This window comes from Xenopus laevis, chromosome 4L (genome assembly GCF_017654675.1).
Source record: "Xenopus laevis strain J_2021 chromosome 4L, Xenopus_laevis_v10.1, whole genome shotgun sequence".
Classification (NCBI taxonomy): Eukaryota; Metazoa; Chordata; class Amphibia; order Anura; family Pipidae; genus Xenopus; species Xenopus laevis.
In genome coordinates this window covers 20220427-20239349 of record NC_054377.1, presented here as the reverse complement: position 1 = coordinate 20239349, position 18923 = coordinate 20220427, and the positions used below count along the sequence as shown (strand labels likewise).

General features: G+C 36.6%; 3 protein-coding genes across 3 annotated transcripts; all 3 read right to left on the bottom strand.

Moving 5' to 3' along the window:
• Positions 1–5315: 5315 nt before the first annotated feature.
• On the bottom strand, positions 5316–14834 carry LOC121402875 (mucin-5AC-like). The gene is made up of 9 exons (XM_041589600.1): positions 13877–14834; positions 12957–13052; positions 12178–12218; positions 11290–11418; positions 8640–9044; positions 8261–8389; positions 8110–8164; positions 5934–6069; positions 5316–5832 (listed from the first exon to the last, which is right to left on the bottom strand). Exons 1-9 carry the CDS (start codon positions 14832–14834, stop codon positions 5661–5663), a joined length of 2121 nt encoding a protein of 706 aa, XP_041445534.1. The 3' UTR covers positions 5316–5660.
• Positions 14669–17066, bottom strand: LOC121402950 (putative uncharacterized protein DDB_G0283431). Its single transcript, XM_041589961.1, has 2 exons — positions 16617–17066; positions 14669–14854 (listed from the first exon to the last, which is right to left on the bottom strand). The coding sequence occupies exons 1-2, from the start codon at positions 17030–17032 to the stop codon at positions 14851–14853; spliced, it is 420 nt and encodes a 139-aa protein (XP_041445895.1). The 5' UTR covers positions 17033–17066; the 3' UTR covers positions 14669–14850.
• On the bottom strand, positions 17043–18912 carry LOC121402874 (mucin-2-like). The gene is made up of 3 exons (XM_041589599.1): positions 18091–18912; positions 17164–17384; positions 17043–17078 (listed from the first exon to the last, which is right to left on the bottom strand). Exons 1-3 carry the CDS (start codon positions 18905–18907, stop codon positions 17043–17045), a joined length of 1074 nt encoding a protein of 357 aa, XP_041445533.1. The 5' UTR covers positions 18908–18912.
• Positions 18913–18923: the final 11 nt, after the last annotated feature.

Below are 18923 nucleotides of genomic sequence, written 5' to 3'. Positions count from 1 at the left end.
CTTGCTGATTCTTTTGTAAATGTGTGCATAAATAAACTTTAGTTGCAAAGAAATGAAATGTGTATTTTTTGTGATTGAGTTTTGTAGATAGGATTATTTATGTATCAATTTTTTATGTACAGATGAAGTAATGAATTTACACATCTTGCTTTCTTAGGGCATTGATAGATATAGCTATTTGTCACCCATGGGAAATTTAGCTGTTTGCCTCAAACCATCTGAAAATACAATGTACTGCAGAGGAATGGGGGATTGCCAAATATACACTTGGCATCTTCCAACAGTTGGCACTTGGCATCTTCCAACAGTCCACCTGGTATTTGCCAGAATATACAGACTTCCAGTCTGGGCCAGTACAAAAACACAATAGTTTAGAACCCAAACTTTAGAATCAAACTTTACTGATTCTTCAGTGACCATATGATGCACATTCTTTCTCCAGAAATTCTCTAGAAATTGCTAATCAAACTGAGTGGGAATTCATTCACCATATTTATTATAGTGAGAGCACACACACACAGTTTCACTCAATTTGCTTATGCATAATGGCGTATCTGGGCAGGAATACAGTGGGGGGCAGATTTATCAAGGGTCGAATTTCAAGGGTTAATAAACCCTCAAATTCGACCCTCGAAGTAAAATCCTTCGAATTCGAACACCGAATTCGAAGGATTTAGCCAAATGCTTCAATTGAACGATGACATAAAAATTGTTCGAGTCGAACTATTCGAATCATTTATTACAATCGATCGAAGGATTTTTATTCAATCGAAAAAAGCTTAGAAAAGTGCTGGGGAAGGTCCCCATAGGCTAACATTGCAGCTCGGTAGGTTTAAAGTGGCGAAGCATGAAGTCAAAGTATTTTTTAAAGAGACAGTACTTAGACTATCAAATGGTCGAATAGTCGAACGATTTTTAATTCGAATTGTTCGAATCATTCCCAAGTTCTCAAGTTCCCAAGTTCTCACTTGTACAAATCAGCAGGGACACTCACAGGAGAGAAGGAGAAATACCAGGACCGAGCAATGCCTTTCTTAATTCTCTTTTTCCTGGAAAAGATCTGCCTCACTTTCATTTTGGTTCCAAAACCTCCTTCATAGAGGTCACAAGGTCAGAAGCAAATCCCTCTAGCTGATAACTCTGACTGCAGTACAAGCAGCAGCCATGTTTTTTGTTGTCATACATTTAGGGGCCGATTCACTTAAATCGAGTGAAGGATTCGAAGTAAAAAAACTTCGAATTTCGAAGTATTTTTTGGGGATTAGAACGCCGGGTTAAAAATAAGCAGACATCCACAGTTGCGCCAGCATTCAATTATATATCAGTGCAAGGGGGGAGGGGTGTCCACCACATTTGAAGCAATTATCCTATATACAAAAGAGGACTTATCCCCCTATCCCGTTGCACTGTAGAAAATTAGACACAATGTATTACAGTAAAAAGCAATATTTATTAATAACCATGCTAGTGAAACAAATTAAAACATATTTAAAAACCAACAGCGCTGCTGGAAACAAAAAACGGGGAATACCCTGATGTTAATTAGTGATGTTAATTAGTGATCAAAGTGGCTTTGTCAAGAGCTCTTGACAAAGCCACTTTCGTGGCGAAACAGCTGTCGAGTAGTTCGGCGCTGCTGGGCTCAAAGCGGTGTTTTTCCCTTGCGGATTGGATGCAGTTTTTATCCCGGGGATGATCTGACGGATATTTGTGAGCGTTCCACACCACGGACGATATCCACACAAGGGCAAGTATAGGAAACCTTTTGCTGGCATACTGAACTGGGGTTCTGCATATATAGCCTTTTGACTACTACATTGGATCCAGCGTTTGCTACAGCTAACTCCTTACTTACCCTGCATTTAACCTCGGCTCAAGGGGCTTCCGCTGAGGGACTTGCAAGGGGAGCCAGCCCCTACCCTGCTTGGGACATAGTTCTTATACAGAGAAGAAGGGACATTTTGGCATACATGCCCTTAATGTGGTCTTTGCCGGGAGTTCACACCTAATACGTTTTACCAAACCATCTTTACTGCTCCAACCACATTTCTTTACCTACGCAAGGTTTTTCAACCAGTATGAAAAATAGTGATCACTAATTAACATCAGGGTATTCCCCGTTTTTTGTTTCCAGCAGCGCTGTTGGTTTTTAAATATGTTTTAATTTGTTTCACTAGCATGGTTATTAATAAATATTGCTTTTTACTGTAATACATTGTGTCTAATTTTCTACAGTGCAACGGGATAGGGGGATAAGTCCTCTTTTGTATATAGGAGAAGTATTTTTTGGGCTACTTCGACCATCGAATGGGCTACTTCGACCTTCGACTACGACTTCGAATCGAAGGATTCGAACTAAAAATCGTTCGACTATTCGACCATTCGATAGTCGAAGTACTGTCTCTTTAAAAAAAACTTTGACCCCCTAGTTCGGCAGATAAAAGCTACCGAAGTCAATGTTAGCCTATGGGGAAGGTCCCCATAGGCTTGCCTGAGTTTTTTTGATCAAAGGATATTCCTTCGATCGTTGGATTTAAATCCTTCGAATCGTTCGATTCGAACAATTTAATCGTTCGATCGAAGGAATAATCCTTCGATCGTACGATCGTAGCATTTGCGCTAAATCCTTCAACTTCGATATTCGAAGTCGAAGGATTTCAATTCCTAGTCGCATATTGAGGGTTAATTAACCCTCGATATTCGACCCATAGTGAATCAGCCCCTTAAAGTCACAGCATTGTGAATTTAGGGAAAAGGGTGAAAACACATCCCTACATTATATTACACTGTAATTATATTGTCAATAAAGTGCCCCCTCTTGTAAAATATAAGGATATTATAAGTTACCGAGGAGTTTCATGACCATATAAAAACACGAGGCCGAAGGCCTCGTGTTTTTATACAGGTCATGGAACTCCGAGGTAACTTCCAATATCCTCATATTTTGCAACTGGGGGTACTTTATTTATTATAATACACACGTTTTAGGGAGTCATGTGACAGAAATGACATTAGAACTCACCGTTTATAACTGATGACATCAGAACTCCCCATTTGTAAGGATATAATTTACAAGATTTTCATGGCTTTTGTGTATTATACATGGTTAAAGGACAAACTGCTTCAGAGCTAGGAATACTGTGCTTAAGGGCAGGGGCACACGGGCAGATTCAGGGAGATTTGTCGAACCGGCGACAAATCTCCTCTTCTTAGGGGCGACTAATCTCCCGAATCGCCTCCCCTGGCTTTCCACCAGCTAGAATGTAAATCGCCGGCGGAATGGCACTCGGAGTGCTTCATTCGTCTCACGGGGAAACTTCGGGCAACTTTGGATAAAGAAGTGCTCCGAGTGCCATCCCACCGGCGATTTTCATTCTAGTCGGTGGAAAGGCAGAGAAGGCAGAGATAAGTCGGCCAGAAGAAGAGGAGATTTGTCGCTGGGCGACTAATCTCCCTGAATATGCCTGTGTGTCTCTTCCCTAAAGCTTCCGAATTTACACAGACCAGGTGGAATTCTCATTGGAGAGTTATTTTGTATTTTAATGCAGGGTCTCTGAGCTGGGGAAAAGCTTTATTAAGCAATATTGCTTAAAGAATACAACACTTACCACAGCATGTCTTAACTTAGTGTGATTGAGCAGTGCAGTACAGTATGGTCAGTGTACCTTTAAAGAATTATCTCTGCAGTACCACATGCAGGTCCTCCTAATCAATTTCAGTTGGTATTACCATTACTTCGATAGTGGACCCTTGATAAATCTGCCCCCTGCTGTCCTTGGATAAAACCTACATGATAATTATTTGTCAGTCTTGCCAAAATTGGGCTAACCTTTTTCTACAATTTAGTAGTAGGAAAAACTTTCAGCAGTCTTAAGATGTGCTACGAGTCTTTAATGCTTACACTGCGGAGTCACTGGTCTCTTTAGGAACAAGAAAGTGATAGATGTTTATATTGAAATTTGGGTCTCTTAAGGAATTTGTTTATTATTTTTATTATTATTATTAATATGAAGTATTATGATGTAGAATTTATTTAACTGCTACTGATTAAGCAGCTATAACAGTTTGAAGTATAGGAGTCATTACTTGCGCATGAGGCTGAGATGTTTAAATGAGATGTTCACCTTTAAATTCATTTTAGAGAGCTAGTTGTAGAGAGTGATATTCTGAGACAATTTGCAATAGGTTTAGATTTATACTGTAATTGTTGTTTTTTTGCGTTATGTAGCTTTATATTCTACAATTTAAATTTCAGCAATCTGGTTGCTGGGATCCAAATAACCCTAGCAACCATGCATTAATTTAAACAAGAGACTGAGATATGAATAGGAGAGTGCCTGAATAGAAATATGAAAAAAGTAAGACTAACAATAAGGGGGTTATTTACTAAGCTCCGAATACCCGAAATTCCCAGAATTCTGAAAAATTCTTGATTTTTTATGTTATAACAGGCTTTAAAAAAAAAAACCTGAGGGCTAAAAGCCCAAATATAAAAACACGGCATCTCAAACCTGTCGGGGTTGCATAAAAGTCAATGGAAACAGTCCCATTGATTTCTGGTTTCAGGCAATTTCACAATGTTTTCGGAGCTTTCGGGTGAAAACTCTGAGCGGGTTAGATCGGAGTTTGTAGCAGCCGATATTGAGATAAATTCGGACCTTGATAAATAACCCCCTAAATGTGAATCCGTACAGAGCATTTCTTTTAGATGGGGGTCAGGTTTTTTTTTTATACTCATATTTTTATATATTTATTAAAGTCTATTGCCGCAAAAAGCCCAAATCTGAAAATCCACCATCTCAGACCTGCCAAGGTTGTGTATAAGTCAGTGGCAGAGGTCCCTATCCTATTTTGAAATTTCTGTTGTCTGTGCTGGGATTAAACTGAAAATTTGACCTTTTTGGGGTTTTTGGCAAAAAAATCTGAAAAATTTGGACTTTTCAGGAAAAAGCTCGTAAAAAATTGTACGATTCAGGTTTTCGCTTGATTTCATTGGGTTTTTACTGGAACTGATTAAATCTAGCTTTTATAATAATAAATAAGGTTTAATTGTGTATTCTAGTTTGGTCTGATTTTCTTATTTAAATAATCAGAAACATTTGGATTTTAGTAAATAACCCTCTACAAGTTAAAGTAATGGTGAACCACCCCTTTATGACCTGCACAGTCTTTGGACACTCATCAGTGTATTGTCTGTATAAATCTAAGCCATGCATCATTAAGATGCTTCAAACACACCGGAAGGCAGCATAAATTGGTACAGAGTTATTCTTCATCTGAATATACAAACATAAAAGAAACACCACATCTTTATGTATTTGCAATCTAAAATTTATTTTTGAGGACATTTACAAAAGAATAGCAAGATAACTAATACTAAATCACTGTATTCTAAGACACTATTTTCTAGTTTACAAGAGCAATACAGTCACAGGTCTAAGCAGCAAAGTCTATCATACAGGGGGGAGTTAAGGCGTAGTTACACTCCCCCCCCCAGAACAATTGAAACCAGCTAATGTTCTAAAATCAATGAATAGAAAGATATCAATTATGTGGACTTTATACATTTTTCCTAAGTTTCAGTTCCAGCTCTTTGCTTTAAGGAGGACCTTAGCCTGCAATGCATGTTTCCAAGGATTGGTGATTAATTTGGTTTATATTTATACTGCTGGGGTACAAACGGCTCCAGCACAGCCACAACTCAACACATCAACATATTGGTAGCTCTGGCGTCTTCCATTAGCACACAGCAAGTCCACATTCCTTGTTACAAGCTCCATCTCCTTGCAGCATGAGCATTTCTGGTCAAATCCACTGGATGCCATTGAATACCTGAGGGAAAATAAAATTCATGTGATTTATTCATAATCACATGTGGTCTTTGTCTATGGCTCAGTTTTCATTTGACAATAGAAAATGCATAAGTAACTTACATTGAAGATCCCATGCAGGGTCCTCCACAGAAAGACAGTTCCACCTCGAGAATACAGTCATCTTGTTCAAGGACTGTGGCATTCTTACGTACACTGCAGTTTTCTATGACCTCTGGAGGTGGTGTTACTATGAATTCTAAAATAAGATGCATTTTTAAGGAAGTTATACGTGCTGCAGCATGATGCATGGACATTGCTTCTTGTTATAAATAACATACTACTAGCCCTACTAAATTATATTAGTGTCATCCTGATTCTTATCCTCATATAATATAATATAACTTCTAGACAGTACACTTTTGTATTTCCTCACCATGTTCTTGTGAATACAGATTATGTTGTAGTTTCTCTCTATGTTTTTAGTGAGAGTTAAGATTTGATTATTGTTGTCTCTTAACATCATTGTTAAGAATTGTTGACCATATTGATCAATGTATTGTTACCCACCCAACTCTTGCATCAAAGTCCAGCATCTACAAATGTATGTAATGAAAAAAAAAGAATGTTTATTTCACCTGAAAGACCAAATACATAAAACAATATGTATTGGTTAACAACTAGGGGCAGAATTATAAAAATTTGAGTTGTGAGAAAAAATGTGTATGCAAAAAAAACGTATGCAACTTTTTTTCTCGAATGCTAGCTTATTTAAGAAAAAACCTTGACAAACATTCCCGTTTAGTGGAAATATGTCTCATGTCTCATGAGTGCCATTCATTTTCAGTGAGGCTGAAAATATGGAAAATAAATAATGCTATTAGAGAATATTTCCATTGATTTTCATGTTTTTTTAAAATATATCTGGCTATTCAGTGTTTCAGAAAATACTTGCATTTCTTTTCACATCCACATTTTTCCTCTGCATTATTAGCCAATCGAGAAAAAAAAAACGATTTTCTATAAATAAGCCCCATGTTGTTTTAGTATCGCTAGGACTTAAAGGTGCAGTGGACACCCTTGTTTAGCTTGAGTTTATTGGATAAGACTTGGGCTGAACATACTTTAGGTCCATTGATTAAATCACAAAACCATTTATTTTTTATTATTTATTAAGCTTTACAGGGAAGCCAAAGTTACTTAATGTTTGGTTCTTGTGAGGAAGGTAATTAGTTTGCCAGTAACCAACTACCTCACTTCATTGACTGTTTAAAAGCATTAAGTTGCTAAGTTTTGCAAGTTGTACAATCTATGTTGTGTGTATACTTGCGAGTTTGTCAAATAAGTGGTTGGGTCAAATTGGGAAGATGCTATTGGTCATACCCTACCCAACAATTGGATCATCATTTGGGCCTATAGCAATTAGTTGAGATAGGACTGTATCCAAAGGCAGGGCTGGCCTTAGGCCTATTGGACCAATTGGGCCCAATAGGGCCCCACACCTCTGGGGGCCCCGCACCACAGGGCAGCACAGATAATATTTCCCTCAGCACATGATGCTGCCTGGCCTGCCTCCAACTTTGAGAATACAGCCCACCCCTAACTCTGATAAGCCAGCCTATCCCCCCAACTCCATAGGTCTAGCCTGCACCCAACTCTCCTAGGCCCAGCTTTCCTCCAACTTTGATAGGCCCTGCCTGCCCCCAATCCAACCAAGCCTGCTCCCAAGATGAATCGGCCCAGCCTGCCCCAAACTAATTGGCCCAGTCCACTCTCCTATTTCCTCACTCTCTCTCTTACCCTGTGTGCCCCTATTATGTGCCCCTATTTCATCCCTCTCACTCTCTTACCTTGTCTGTCCCTTTCCTTTCTATTTTGTGCCTGTATGCCCTTATTTTCCTAAATACTTGGTGTGTTAGTAGCCAGCAACACTTTGTCTAGGGGCCCCACCAACATGGTCCCAATTGGGCCCCACATTTGATAGGATCAGCCCTGTCCAAAGGATTTTCAAATTTTCCCAATTGATATCAGTCTGAACTTGAAGCAGATACCAGAAAGTCTGAGGGAACTAAGTTGGAAATGTTATCAAGCTGTGTATGGCCAGTTCAACACTTTCCCTATGTTTAAAATACTTGAGAGAAATTTTCAGGAACATTGTTCAGAGCTTTTAAATTCCTCTGCAAATGTGAAAACAAAGACTGGTTGGGCTTTACATTCAGAATACATTACATAGAATTAAATTTGTATTTTATGATGTTAACACCTGAACAGTGAACTGAGATTACTAAAACGTACTTACCTGTTTTAGGTGTGCATGTCCTACAGCAATTGTCAGCATCATATGTAAGAGTACTCTGGAACAAATAAAAACACAATATCCATCTGAACTGCTTTTGCATATAGTAAAAGTAAGTCACAATTATATACAACAGGGTAAAATGTCAACATACCATGTCGCATATGGAGACATCCAATGGCTGACAAACTTTCTCCACCTTGGTGAGGATAGCCACACCATATTCTTCTCTGCACTCATAATAGGCACAAGTATTATTTGGTATGCGATATATTTCACCGATCTTTGGAAAGAAGACAAAAAATACCCCCCCAAGTAAACAAAAATTAAAGTAAAAAAAAATTTAAATAAATTAAAGTAAATGTTTTCCAATGTAGGCAACAATACATATGTGATAAATAGTTCATTGTGACTATTAATATAAATATGTGAAGTGATGCTAAGGATAAATAGAATCTTGAAAAGTAACTTGATTACCTCAAATTTGTACCCATTTAAAATGAACTGAAAAATTTAAATAAAATTGCAATTACCTCTAGATCCATTATGGTGTTTCCTGTGTATCCTGTGCCTCCTGTGTTTGTTGTATCTCCTGAGCTTCCACTGTTTCCTGTTTCTCCTGTTTCTCCTGTGCTTCCTGTGCTTCCTGTGCTTCCTGTATCTCCTGAGATTCCAGTGTTTCCTGTTTCTCCTGTGCTTCCTGTGCCTCCTGTGCTTCCTGTATCCCCTGAGCTTCCGGTGTTTCCTGTTTCTCCTGTGCTTCCTGTGCCTCCTGTGCTTCCTGTATCTCCTGAGCTTCCAGTGTTTCCTGTTTCTCCTGTGCTTCCTGTGCCTCCTGTGTTTTTACTTGCTCCGAAATTTCCTGTCATTGTGCATTTTAATTGGATAGGTACACACTCTCCACAGCACTGGCCTGCTTTCATTTTGTATTCATAACCCTAAAGCAAAAACAAGAATAAGGTTTATCAAACTTAACATTTATTTTATAGTGTACTAATTGTATTAATGTATTAAAACTAACAAAGCAATATTGCAAGTTAGGAATTTTGGGCTGTAGTCTTCAATTGAGACTTTGATTATAAATCTAGAATCCATAGTGAAGGAAAGATTATTTACTAAGTAGCTCTGCTCATGCCTGTTTTGAATATCCTCAACATCTGCATTGAGAATCGACCAAGAAGATATTCTGAACCCTGTACCAAATGGACAGTGTTTTGCATATTTTAGACAGAATGCTTCATTATATTTTGCATGTTTAAAGGGGTGATTCACCTTTTGGTTAACTTTTACTATGCTATAGAATTCTAAGCAACTTTTCAATTGGTCTTCATGATTTATTTTTTATAGTTTTTAAATTATTTGCCTTCTTCTTCTGACTCTTTCCAACTTTCAAATGGGGGGTCACTGACCCCATCAAAAAAAAAAATGCTCTGTAAGGCTACTCATTTATTGTTATTGCTAATTGGTTAATACTCATCTTTCAAATCAAGCCTCTCCTATTCATATTCCATATTTCTTATTCAGATCAGTACATTGGTCATTTGGACCCTAGCAACCAGACTGCTGAAATTGCAAATTGGAGAGCTGCTAAATAAAGAGCCAACTATCTAAAAATCATATATATTAAAAAATGAAAACCAATTGCAAATTGTCTCAGAATATCACTCTCTACATCATACCAACGTTAAATCAAAGTTGAACAACCCCTTTAATGTTAAGAAAAATATATGAAGATAGCAATTTAGGCAGTAACAGCTTAAGCAACTCTAAAATTGCAAGCTAAGTTAATAAATATATATTTTAAAAATATTTGGCTGTGGATGGCAAAAAAGAGCATAATTATGCAATTATACAGTAATAATTATATCACCTCTCAATATTTTAATAAATGATTATAGTGAATAGGGCTTTTGCTGAACATGCTTTATGCCTATTGTTCATGAAATCATGAAAATCTATGTTTTAAGTAACCTACTGATGTATTTCCTTGTATTCCTGATTCTTTTCCTTATATAGTAGGATGCTGTAGGATTTTAGTATATACTTTAATTAGCTGCACATGTTTGACTTGTGGTGACAAAGGGTGGATACTGTCCCTTTTAACGGATTCCGTCATTAAACAAAGTTTGTGTACATTAAGGGGTAGATTTATCAAGAGTTGAATGGAAAATTTGAATTCGAAATTCGAATTGCCTAATTTTTTATGGTCAAAACTATATCAAATTTGACAAGGAAGTTATGCAAATTTGATCAAGTTTTTTAAAAATTTTGAATTTGATTTTCGAGATTTATCTTAATCTGGCCCTTTAAGAATTTGAATTAGACTATTCGCTACCTAAAACCTGCCGAATGGCTGTTTAAGTAAATAAAAGAGGTCCAGGGATCAATTTGTAGTTGTTTGCAGCCTTCCTGACATTCAAGTTTTCGGAAAAAAAACTTGAATTGAGTTTTTAAAATTTAAATTGAATTCGATTTGAGTTTTCTGGTTGATTTAATTCATCTGAGTTTAAAAAATTAGATTTTATTAATACATTTCGATTAGTCAAAATGGGAGTTTTCAAAAACTCACATAAATTTGAAATTCAACCTTTGATAAATGTGTCTCTAAATTATTTGCATGGAGCAAGGGTATTCCCTAATTTTAGGCATGTATGGAAATCAGGATTCCATTCCAGATCTGCCCAAATCCTAGCAATTTTAGCAGGATTTGTTGTCTGTAGGGTTTAGCTCAACTTAATCTGAACCCTTAAAGTCAAGTAAGATAATGCAATTGATAATTGCATAATTATTTAAATATAATGTTGGATTTTTGGATTTTGCTTATTTTAATGTATAATAATGCTTGATTTTTTCTCATTTAAATATGTAAATTAGGGTTCAGCTTCAGCTTGGAAGTTGGCTGAATCTACCTGGAGGATTCGGTATTGTACTGAAGAGAATTTGTTGATAAAAATGTTACATTTCATAATAGTGAGCAACGGTATCAACATACTCCAGCAAAAGCAATTTATCCAAAAAGATTACAATTTCTACTGGTTATATTTATGATGGATTATAATCGGACGACTGGGAGAAATAGAATGAGTTAAAGCAACGCTGAACCTTTGTTTGTACAGGAATAGTATAAAAATATCATATACAATCATAAATTCTTACTATTTAATATGAAAAGTGGAAACTTACTCTACTACAGGTTGTGTCACACACAATTGGTTGGCATTTTACAATGTAGAATTCTGATCTTGTGTCCATTTCTTGAGAGCATTCACATTTCTGACAAGAATCTGCAGGTTGTGGGATACTAGATCCAACCTAAAAAGAAGAATTAGACATAACTGTAGAAACTATGGGGGGTTGTGGATGCACGCCTGAGGCCAATTTCAAAAAGTAGAAACTCCAAGTAGCATTTCTAAATAAAAAACATCTAGAATAGAATATAAAGTATTTTATTTTTGTTCCACATGAAGATTGGGTGGTTCTAACTAATAGTATTGGACTTTTTGTCTATTTGCTTTTTATGTATTTTTAATTTATATAACTTCTATTTATCAGTAGAGAATTAGAGATTCTACTGATGAAGTTTGTCCAACTGATTTTTCCGCCAGCCATGGATTTGCAGAAAAATTCACAAGTCTCTGAGACAAAATTGCAGCTGAGACATTAAAGTCACCATAAGAAAAAACACCCATTCACTAATGCATTTAGACAAAAAAGTCACATAAACTAAAAAAGATGTCACAAGAAAAACTCCCATTGACTTTAATGCATTTGGAGTGAAAAAAATTGCTGCAAAAAATACTTTGATGTCCATTGACTTCAATTTGTTTCTCGAATTTTTCACTGTTTTGCAAATTTCTCTGCAAAGTTAAATGGGACAGATTCACTCACTATTCGACAGTCTTTTGTTTGTTTTAGAACTCCATCTACTAGTACTCATTACATTGCAAACGTGTTGTTCAACAGCAGCTGCTGGCCTTAATATCTGACATTTTATTATTTTAGCATGCTTAAAATTAAATCATGTGGCCAAATTTGAATATTATCCACAAACGAAAAATCCCAAGACTTTACCTGATATGTTTCACTTCCATACACACAGACTGCATCAGGTACTGTTGATAAAAAAAGAAAACTGAGTGCCAAATGTAAAAACTTTGTACTTCACAAAATTTTTAATGAATCTTTTCAGTAGGCAAAGCTACTGAAAGGATAAAAAATGACAGAGGCCGACATAAATCAGTTTATAGACATGAACAGTGGGCTTTATTTAAATATTTTAAATTGAAATCTGAGGACATCTGTAAAAGTTATGTAGGCAAAATGCAGCTCACAGATTTTTATTTAGGCCATGTCTACTTTACATTATAAAACATTATTCTAAAAGTCTTTAAAAAAAAGGTTGCAGCACTACTCTAACAGACATCAAAATAAATTTAATTTGAGTGCTTCTGTACTTGATTTAGTTCTGATAAATTGGTACATTTAAGAAATGCAGTAATGTAGTACATTTATGAAACACAAAAGATTTGGTAGCATGCTAAAGTGCAACACTACTCTAGCACATGTAAGAATAAATTAGCTTAAAGCATCTGATTCCGTTTTGAAAAATTTGGCACAATTAAGAAATCCGAATGGTTTTAATACACGTAGCAATTCACTAAAATACTTTTGTGGCTGTTACTTAAGTGTTTATGAATTGAGATACATTTTGAACTGCTGGAAATAATATGAAAAATGTTTGCTATCTGAAAAAAATTAAATATAGTTTTTTTTTTATAAAAAACATTAAAACAAAAACAATTTTAAATAAAAAGCATACAGTATGTACAGAAGTCTACAATTTCACTTACCACATGTAACATTAGGACAGGAGTTTATACGCGATTTCATAGCAGCCACGCGGAATCCTGTTGAGCAGTCCGGCATGAAGCACTGACATTCATTTGCTTTGGGGGAAAAAAAAGGTTTGTTTAATAACTAAATTTTACAGTACTTCTTTTCTTCATCTTGAAGTACTCTATCTCTGCTCTACACAGTTATTATGTCAGTACCTGCTTTATTTAATAAACATTTTTAACAAAAGCTGCCAAAAAAAATCCAGTGTTAAACTATGGGGCATATTTATCAAGGGTCGAATTTCGAAGTAAAAAATACTTTAATTCGACCTTCGAATTAAAATACTTCGACTTCCAAAAAAATTACTTTGAATTTCAAATTTTTTTACTTCCAAAATTCCCTCGAATTCACTTCGACCCTTGATAAATCTGCCCCTACATGTAACGTTAATCTCATGAATATAGCATGCTCCAGCACTGGCAGCAGTACCCATATTACATCACCTCTTATGTCTTGTGTCAGCTAATGAAAGATTATTTGTGTGCGAGGTGTAAGATTTCTATAAATTAATTTGTAGTAGCCCTTTAAACTTGAAAAATAATTTACAAAATAACATCTAATTAAAGGCTTCGTTGTGCTTTCATCTCTCAGTGCCAAGCTTGGAGCTTAAAACCATTCTATAAATTCCACTAGACTCTGCAGCTTCACTGCACTCATCCCCTTCTTTCACCCAATGACTGTGAGTGAGCTGCATTTATATAGGTTTTCCTTTCTTTACTGTTGCTCACACTCATATTGTGCACCTTTGCTTACCCAAGATGACACAATGGGAATTGGGGTGTGAGATATTTCTAAAATATCTACTGATCAACATTGTACAAATCTGAGAAAATTGTAGATCATACAAAACTTGATATGGTAGAGAAAATATTACTTGAATATGGTGTAGAAGAGTGTATGTCACTTGATCCTGGTGTAGTTGATGTAGCACTTGTTTTGGAGCTTGACACATCAGGTGGTGATGAGACACTGGTAGAGTGACCTTGACTTGAATCAGGTGTAGTTTGTATGTCACTTGATCCTGGTGTAGATGATGTAACACTAGTTTTGGAGCTTGACACATCAGGTGGTGATGAAACACTGGTAGAGTGACCTTGACTTGAATCAGGTGTAGTGTGTATGTCACTTGATCCTGGTGTAGATGATGTAACACTTGTTTTGGAGCTTGACACATCAGGTGGTGATGAGACACTGGTAGAGTGACCTTGACTTGAATCAGGTGTAGTGTGTATGTCACTTGATCCTGGTGTAGATGATGTAACACTTGTTTTGGAGCTTGACACATCAGGTGGTGATGAGACACTGGTAGAGTGACCTTGACTTGAATCAGGTGTAGTGTGTATGTCACTTGATCCTGGTGTAGATGATGTAGAACTTGATCTGGAGCTTGACACATCAGGTGGCGATGAAACACTGGTTGATTGACCTTGTTTTGAACCTGGTGTAGTGTGTATGTCACTTGATCCTGGTGTAGATGATGTAGAGCTTGATCTGGAGCTTGAAACATCAGGTGGTGATGAGACACTGGTTGAGTGCATGTTGTCTGATCCAGGTGTAGATGATGTGGAGGATGATGATACACCTGTATTTGGTGTGTGGTAGCTTGACTCTGTTCCAACATGTGGAGGAAGTGATACAGTTGATGATTTTGAATCTGATGGTGGAGTGTATGATTCAGTTGGCATCCACATAAGACAAGTTGTTGTTGGTGTGAAACCTGTAGTTGTTGTAGTGGGTGGACTGACAGTTGTAGTGGTACACTTTCCAACATATCTTTGTGTTTGGCAGGTATCATTGCATAATGCATAATATTCACAGCCATCCTTGTCCATAATCGTATAGAGGCGTTCACCTGTATCACAAATAGAAAAAAATAGAGTTATAATAATATGTGCATTACAGAGTTTTTTTTATACTTCTATGCACTTTCCATTATATGTTAATTTGAAAAATGTTGTTCATACAACACAGCTAACATCTTAAGAGTAAATGTATCAAGTTAAAATGCAACATACTAAAAACAAGGGAAAATTGCATAATTGAGAGTGCGGATTTTTAAGAGGCTTGTTCAATTGATCATTAAGACATTCAGAAAATGGTTTGTTTTTTTCACACAAAAAATTGCCACAGTAAAACAGTTTGCTTACTTTGCCAACACTTTTATCAGTTCTGTTCTTTTCAGTAATAAAGACTTTTTATAACCGGTTTTCTAAAGTTGAAGTTTAAAGTTCCTGTCATTGGTGTCTCAGTCTGGCAGTTCAGAGATCCAGGTGCAGATTCTGAAGTTTTACAATTTGCTACATTTCTCAGCAGCATTGAGGTAAAAACCCTCACCAATTTGCCTCGGAAGGGACAAAATCCTATCCTGACTTCAAGATTTTACAGTCTCTGGGTGTTTTCAGTAACTCTATATTTTCAAACTTGCTTAAAATCTATCTAAACTAATGTACTTGCCGATACAACCACTTCAGGGAGAAAATTCAACAACTGTACAGCTCTCACTTTTAATTGTTTTCAAATATTAAGATGGAACCTCCTTTCTTCATAATCTGATGGATGCCATTGTGTGTGCTGGAAGGGTCTACTGCTAAATAAAGTTTATCATGGGGTCATCTTATAGATTAATACATAGTTATCATATCTCCCTTGACATGCCTGTTCAGCATAAACTACCCCACCTTGGCTAGTTTGTTATATAACTGAGACCTTCCATACCCTTTACCAGCTTACTTGCACTTTTATATACATTCTCTAATTCAATAATATCCCATTTGAACACCAGAGACCAAAACTACATGGCGATATTATTAGACAGGACCTTACCTTAAAAGAAAAAACCCTCTCCTAGCACCAATCTATACCCTTTTTATTACATCTAAAAAAATTGCTTTCATCTGCGGATTTCTGATTTCTTGGTACAGCCAAGTTATTATTGCTTTCCAAAGAAAAGTACCCCATGGTCCTTCTCAATTATGAATTTCTCTAACACACTCCCATAATAGGAGTTTAATAGCTTATATATTTTACATTCTAGATATCAACATTGAATCTCATCTACTTCTTAGCCACCCATATTTCCAGTTTGTCTAGTTACTGCAGCAAGGATGCCACATCCTGGATGCCATATAGTGTCCTTAGAGATTCTTGTAATGGTATTAAAATCTTATTCAGACATAGTTTAAATCTTTAGAAAAAAAATCCTAAAAGTAAGCAGAAACTTTTGAATATCTTTGAAATACAAAGCAACTGCTAAAAAAACATATGTTCTTTTTTATGGTTTACATTTGTCAAACTCATAGGAAAAAAACTTTTTATATGGCAATTTATTTTAATTGCTATAAACACTTCCTATATAGCAAAGATCCGCTTTTACTTAATGAACTACACAGATTACATTAGTCAAGTACTTTGACAAAAACAGTTTGTATATATAAATGTGAGGCTTTTCCCAGTAAAGTTGAAATTCAAATATGATACCATATTAAATAAGCTACATACTAATGGCAGTGCGTGGCAATAATACAATGAGGCATCAGGAAACTGATATTAAAATAAATTACCAGCTTGTTGTTATTTGAAACAGGTTTTTATTGCAAGTACTAAAATTTACTTACCAATAGAATATATGGCTGTCCCTACTTGGCAAAAACATGTTGTTGATGTTATAATAGTTGAAAATGGAGTAGTCGAAGTTGATACAGTTGAGGAAGTGGTTGGTTCTGATGTGGTGGTCGTTCTGCTTGTGGCTGAGGTTGTTGTAGATAATGTAGTTGTAGTAGATGTAGTTGTTGTGGAAGATGTAGTCGCTGATGTTGTAGATACTGGAGAAGTAGTTGTCCCTGATGTTGAGGTAATGGTTATATATGTGGAAGTTGTTGATGTTGGTGTTGTTGATGTGGTTGTTGAACTTGTAGTTGTTGGATGGCTTGTGGTTGTGGTTGGTGGACTTGTTGTTGTGGTTGTTGTTGTGGTTGTTGTTGTTGTTGTTGTTGTGGTTGGACTGCTTGTAGTTGTTGTTGTCATTGAACATGTAGTTGTTTCTATGGCTGTATCTGGTGTTGTTTCACCATCTCTTCCTGGAATAGCACTGCAACACTGAATTTGGATTTCATAGTTTTCACATTTTGGGAAGTTGTCACTGTTTTGGCATATCAAACCTACATCTTTATTGCATGTTATTGTTTGTCCTAAGTCTCCCAATGAAGCAGTGGGGAAGTCTTTTGCTCTGCATTGAACACTCACAACATTCATCGTCTCATCACAAATAGAAATTCCTTGTCTTCTGATATTAACAAAAGATTCATCATCTCCAGTTCCTCCAAATTCTGGATAACTTACATCAATCCATGAGGTATTTGTACAGACAGGGTAGCGAATACAACCTGAAAAAGGAGCAAAGTTATCTGCCTTCTGTTCATAAATAAAGATTTTTATGTGCTACTTTTTTTTAAATAAATTATACAGGATACAAAAACCATTTTGGAGCTTCTGGTATTGGCATTTTAGTCAGTTATAGGAAATAGATACAATTATTTTTAATTTATCTGCATGATTTTTTAGTTTAAGTGCATAATGTTAAAATACCATATAAAGGTTCTCTTCCTGCTGTACCAAAAAGGCGATAGGGCCACCTGATCTGTGCCAGCTACTAAGTGGGCTCTCCCCAACAGTTTCCTTTCTTTGCTGTGATTTATTGTTTTAAGTGCTGTGAGTAGGAATGAGCACACTGACAGTTTGATTTATGACTCTATTAGGTGATTCCTTTGCTGCTGGCAGCACTTATAGAAATAAATCATGGCTGAGCAACCTAAACTGCAGATTTGAAATCCTCCCTAAAGCTGCAGCAAAAGACTTTTGGTTTGAAGATGAAATGTCAGGAGCCTCTGGGGAGTGTGCACATTATTGCCTTTTTAGTATGGAAGGCAAAAGACCTTCATTATGTTATTTTTGTAAAAAAAAAAAAAAAACATTTACGATAAAAAAAAAACATTGTGCAGGTTAGGTGTATTGTTAAAAGGAAGTATACATTTTTAGTGTTGCTTTTCTTTTAAATATACACATTGAAGGAGATTAATAGTATTTTTTTACCTGTTGTCCTGGTGGGTGTTGGGGTAACACTTGTTGTGGTCACTGTAGTAGATGTAGTTGTTGTTGGTGGACTTGTTGTTGTAGTTGTTGTTGTTGGTGGATGGGATGTGGTAGTTGTGGTTGGTGGATGGGATGTGGTAGTGGTTGTTGTAGTGGTTGTTGTTGGTGGATGGGATGTGGTGGTGGTTGGTGGATGAGATGTAGTGGTAGTGCTGGTGGTTGGTGGATGAGGTGTAGTGGTAGTGCTGGTGGTTGGTGGATGAGATGTAGTAGTAGTGCTGGTGGTTGGTGGATGAGATGTAGTGGTGGTTGGTGGATGAGATGTAGTGGTGGTAGTAGTGGTTGGTGGATGAGATGTGGTGGTGGTTGGGGGATGTGATGTGGTGGTGGTGGATGTGGTTGGAGGATGACTTGTTGTGGTTGTTGGTGGATGGGATGTGGTGGTGGTTGTTGTTGTTGGTGGATGGGATGTGGTGGTGGTTGGAGGATGACTTGTCGTTGTAGTTGTTGTATGGCTTGTTGTTGTGGTTGGTGGATGGCTTGTTGTTGTGGTTGTTGTTGGACTGCTTGTAGTTGTTGTTGTAGTCATTGAACATGTAGTTGTTTCTATGGCTGTATCTGGTGTTGTTTCAGCATCTCTTCCTGGAATAGCACTGCAACACTGAATTTGGATTTCATAGTTTTCACATTTTGGGAAGTTGTCACTGTTTTGGCATATCAAACCTACATCTCTATTGCATGTTATTGTTTGTCCTAAGTCTCCCAATGAAGCAGTGGGGAAGTCTTTTGCTCTGCATTGAACACTCACAACATTCATCGTCTCATCACAAATA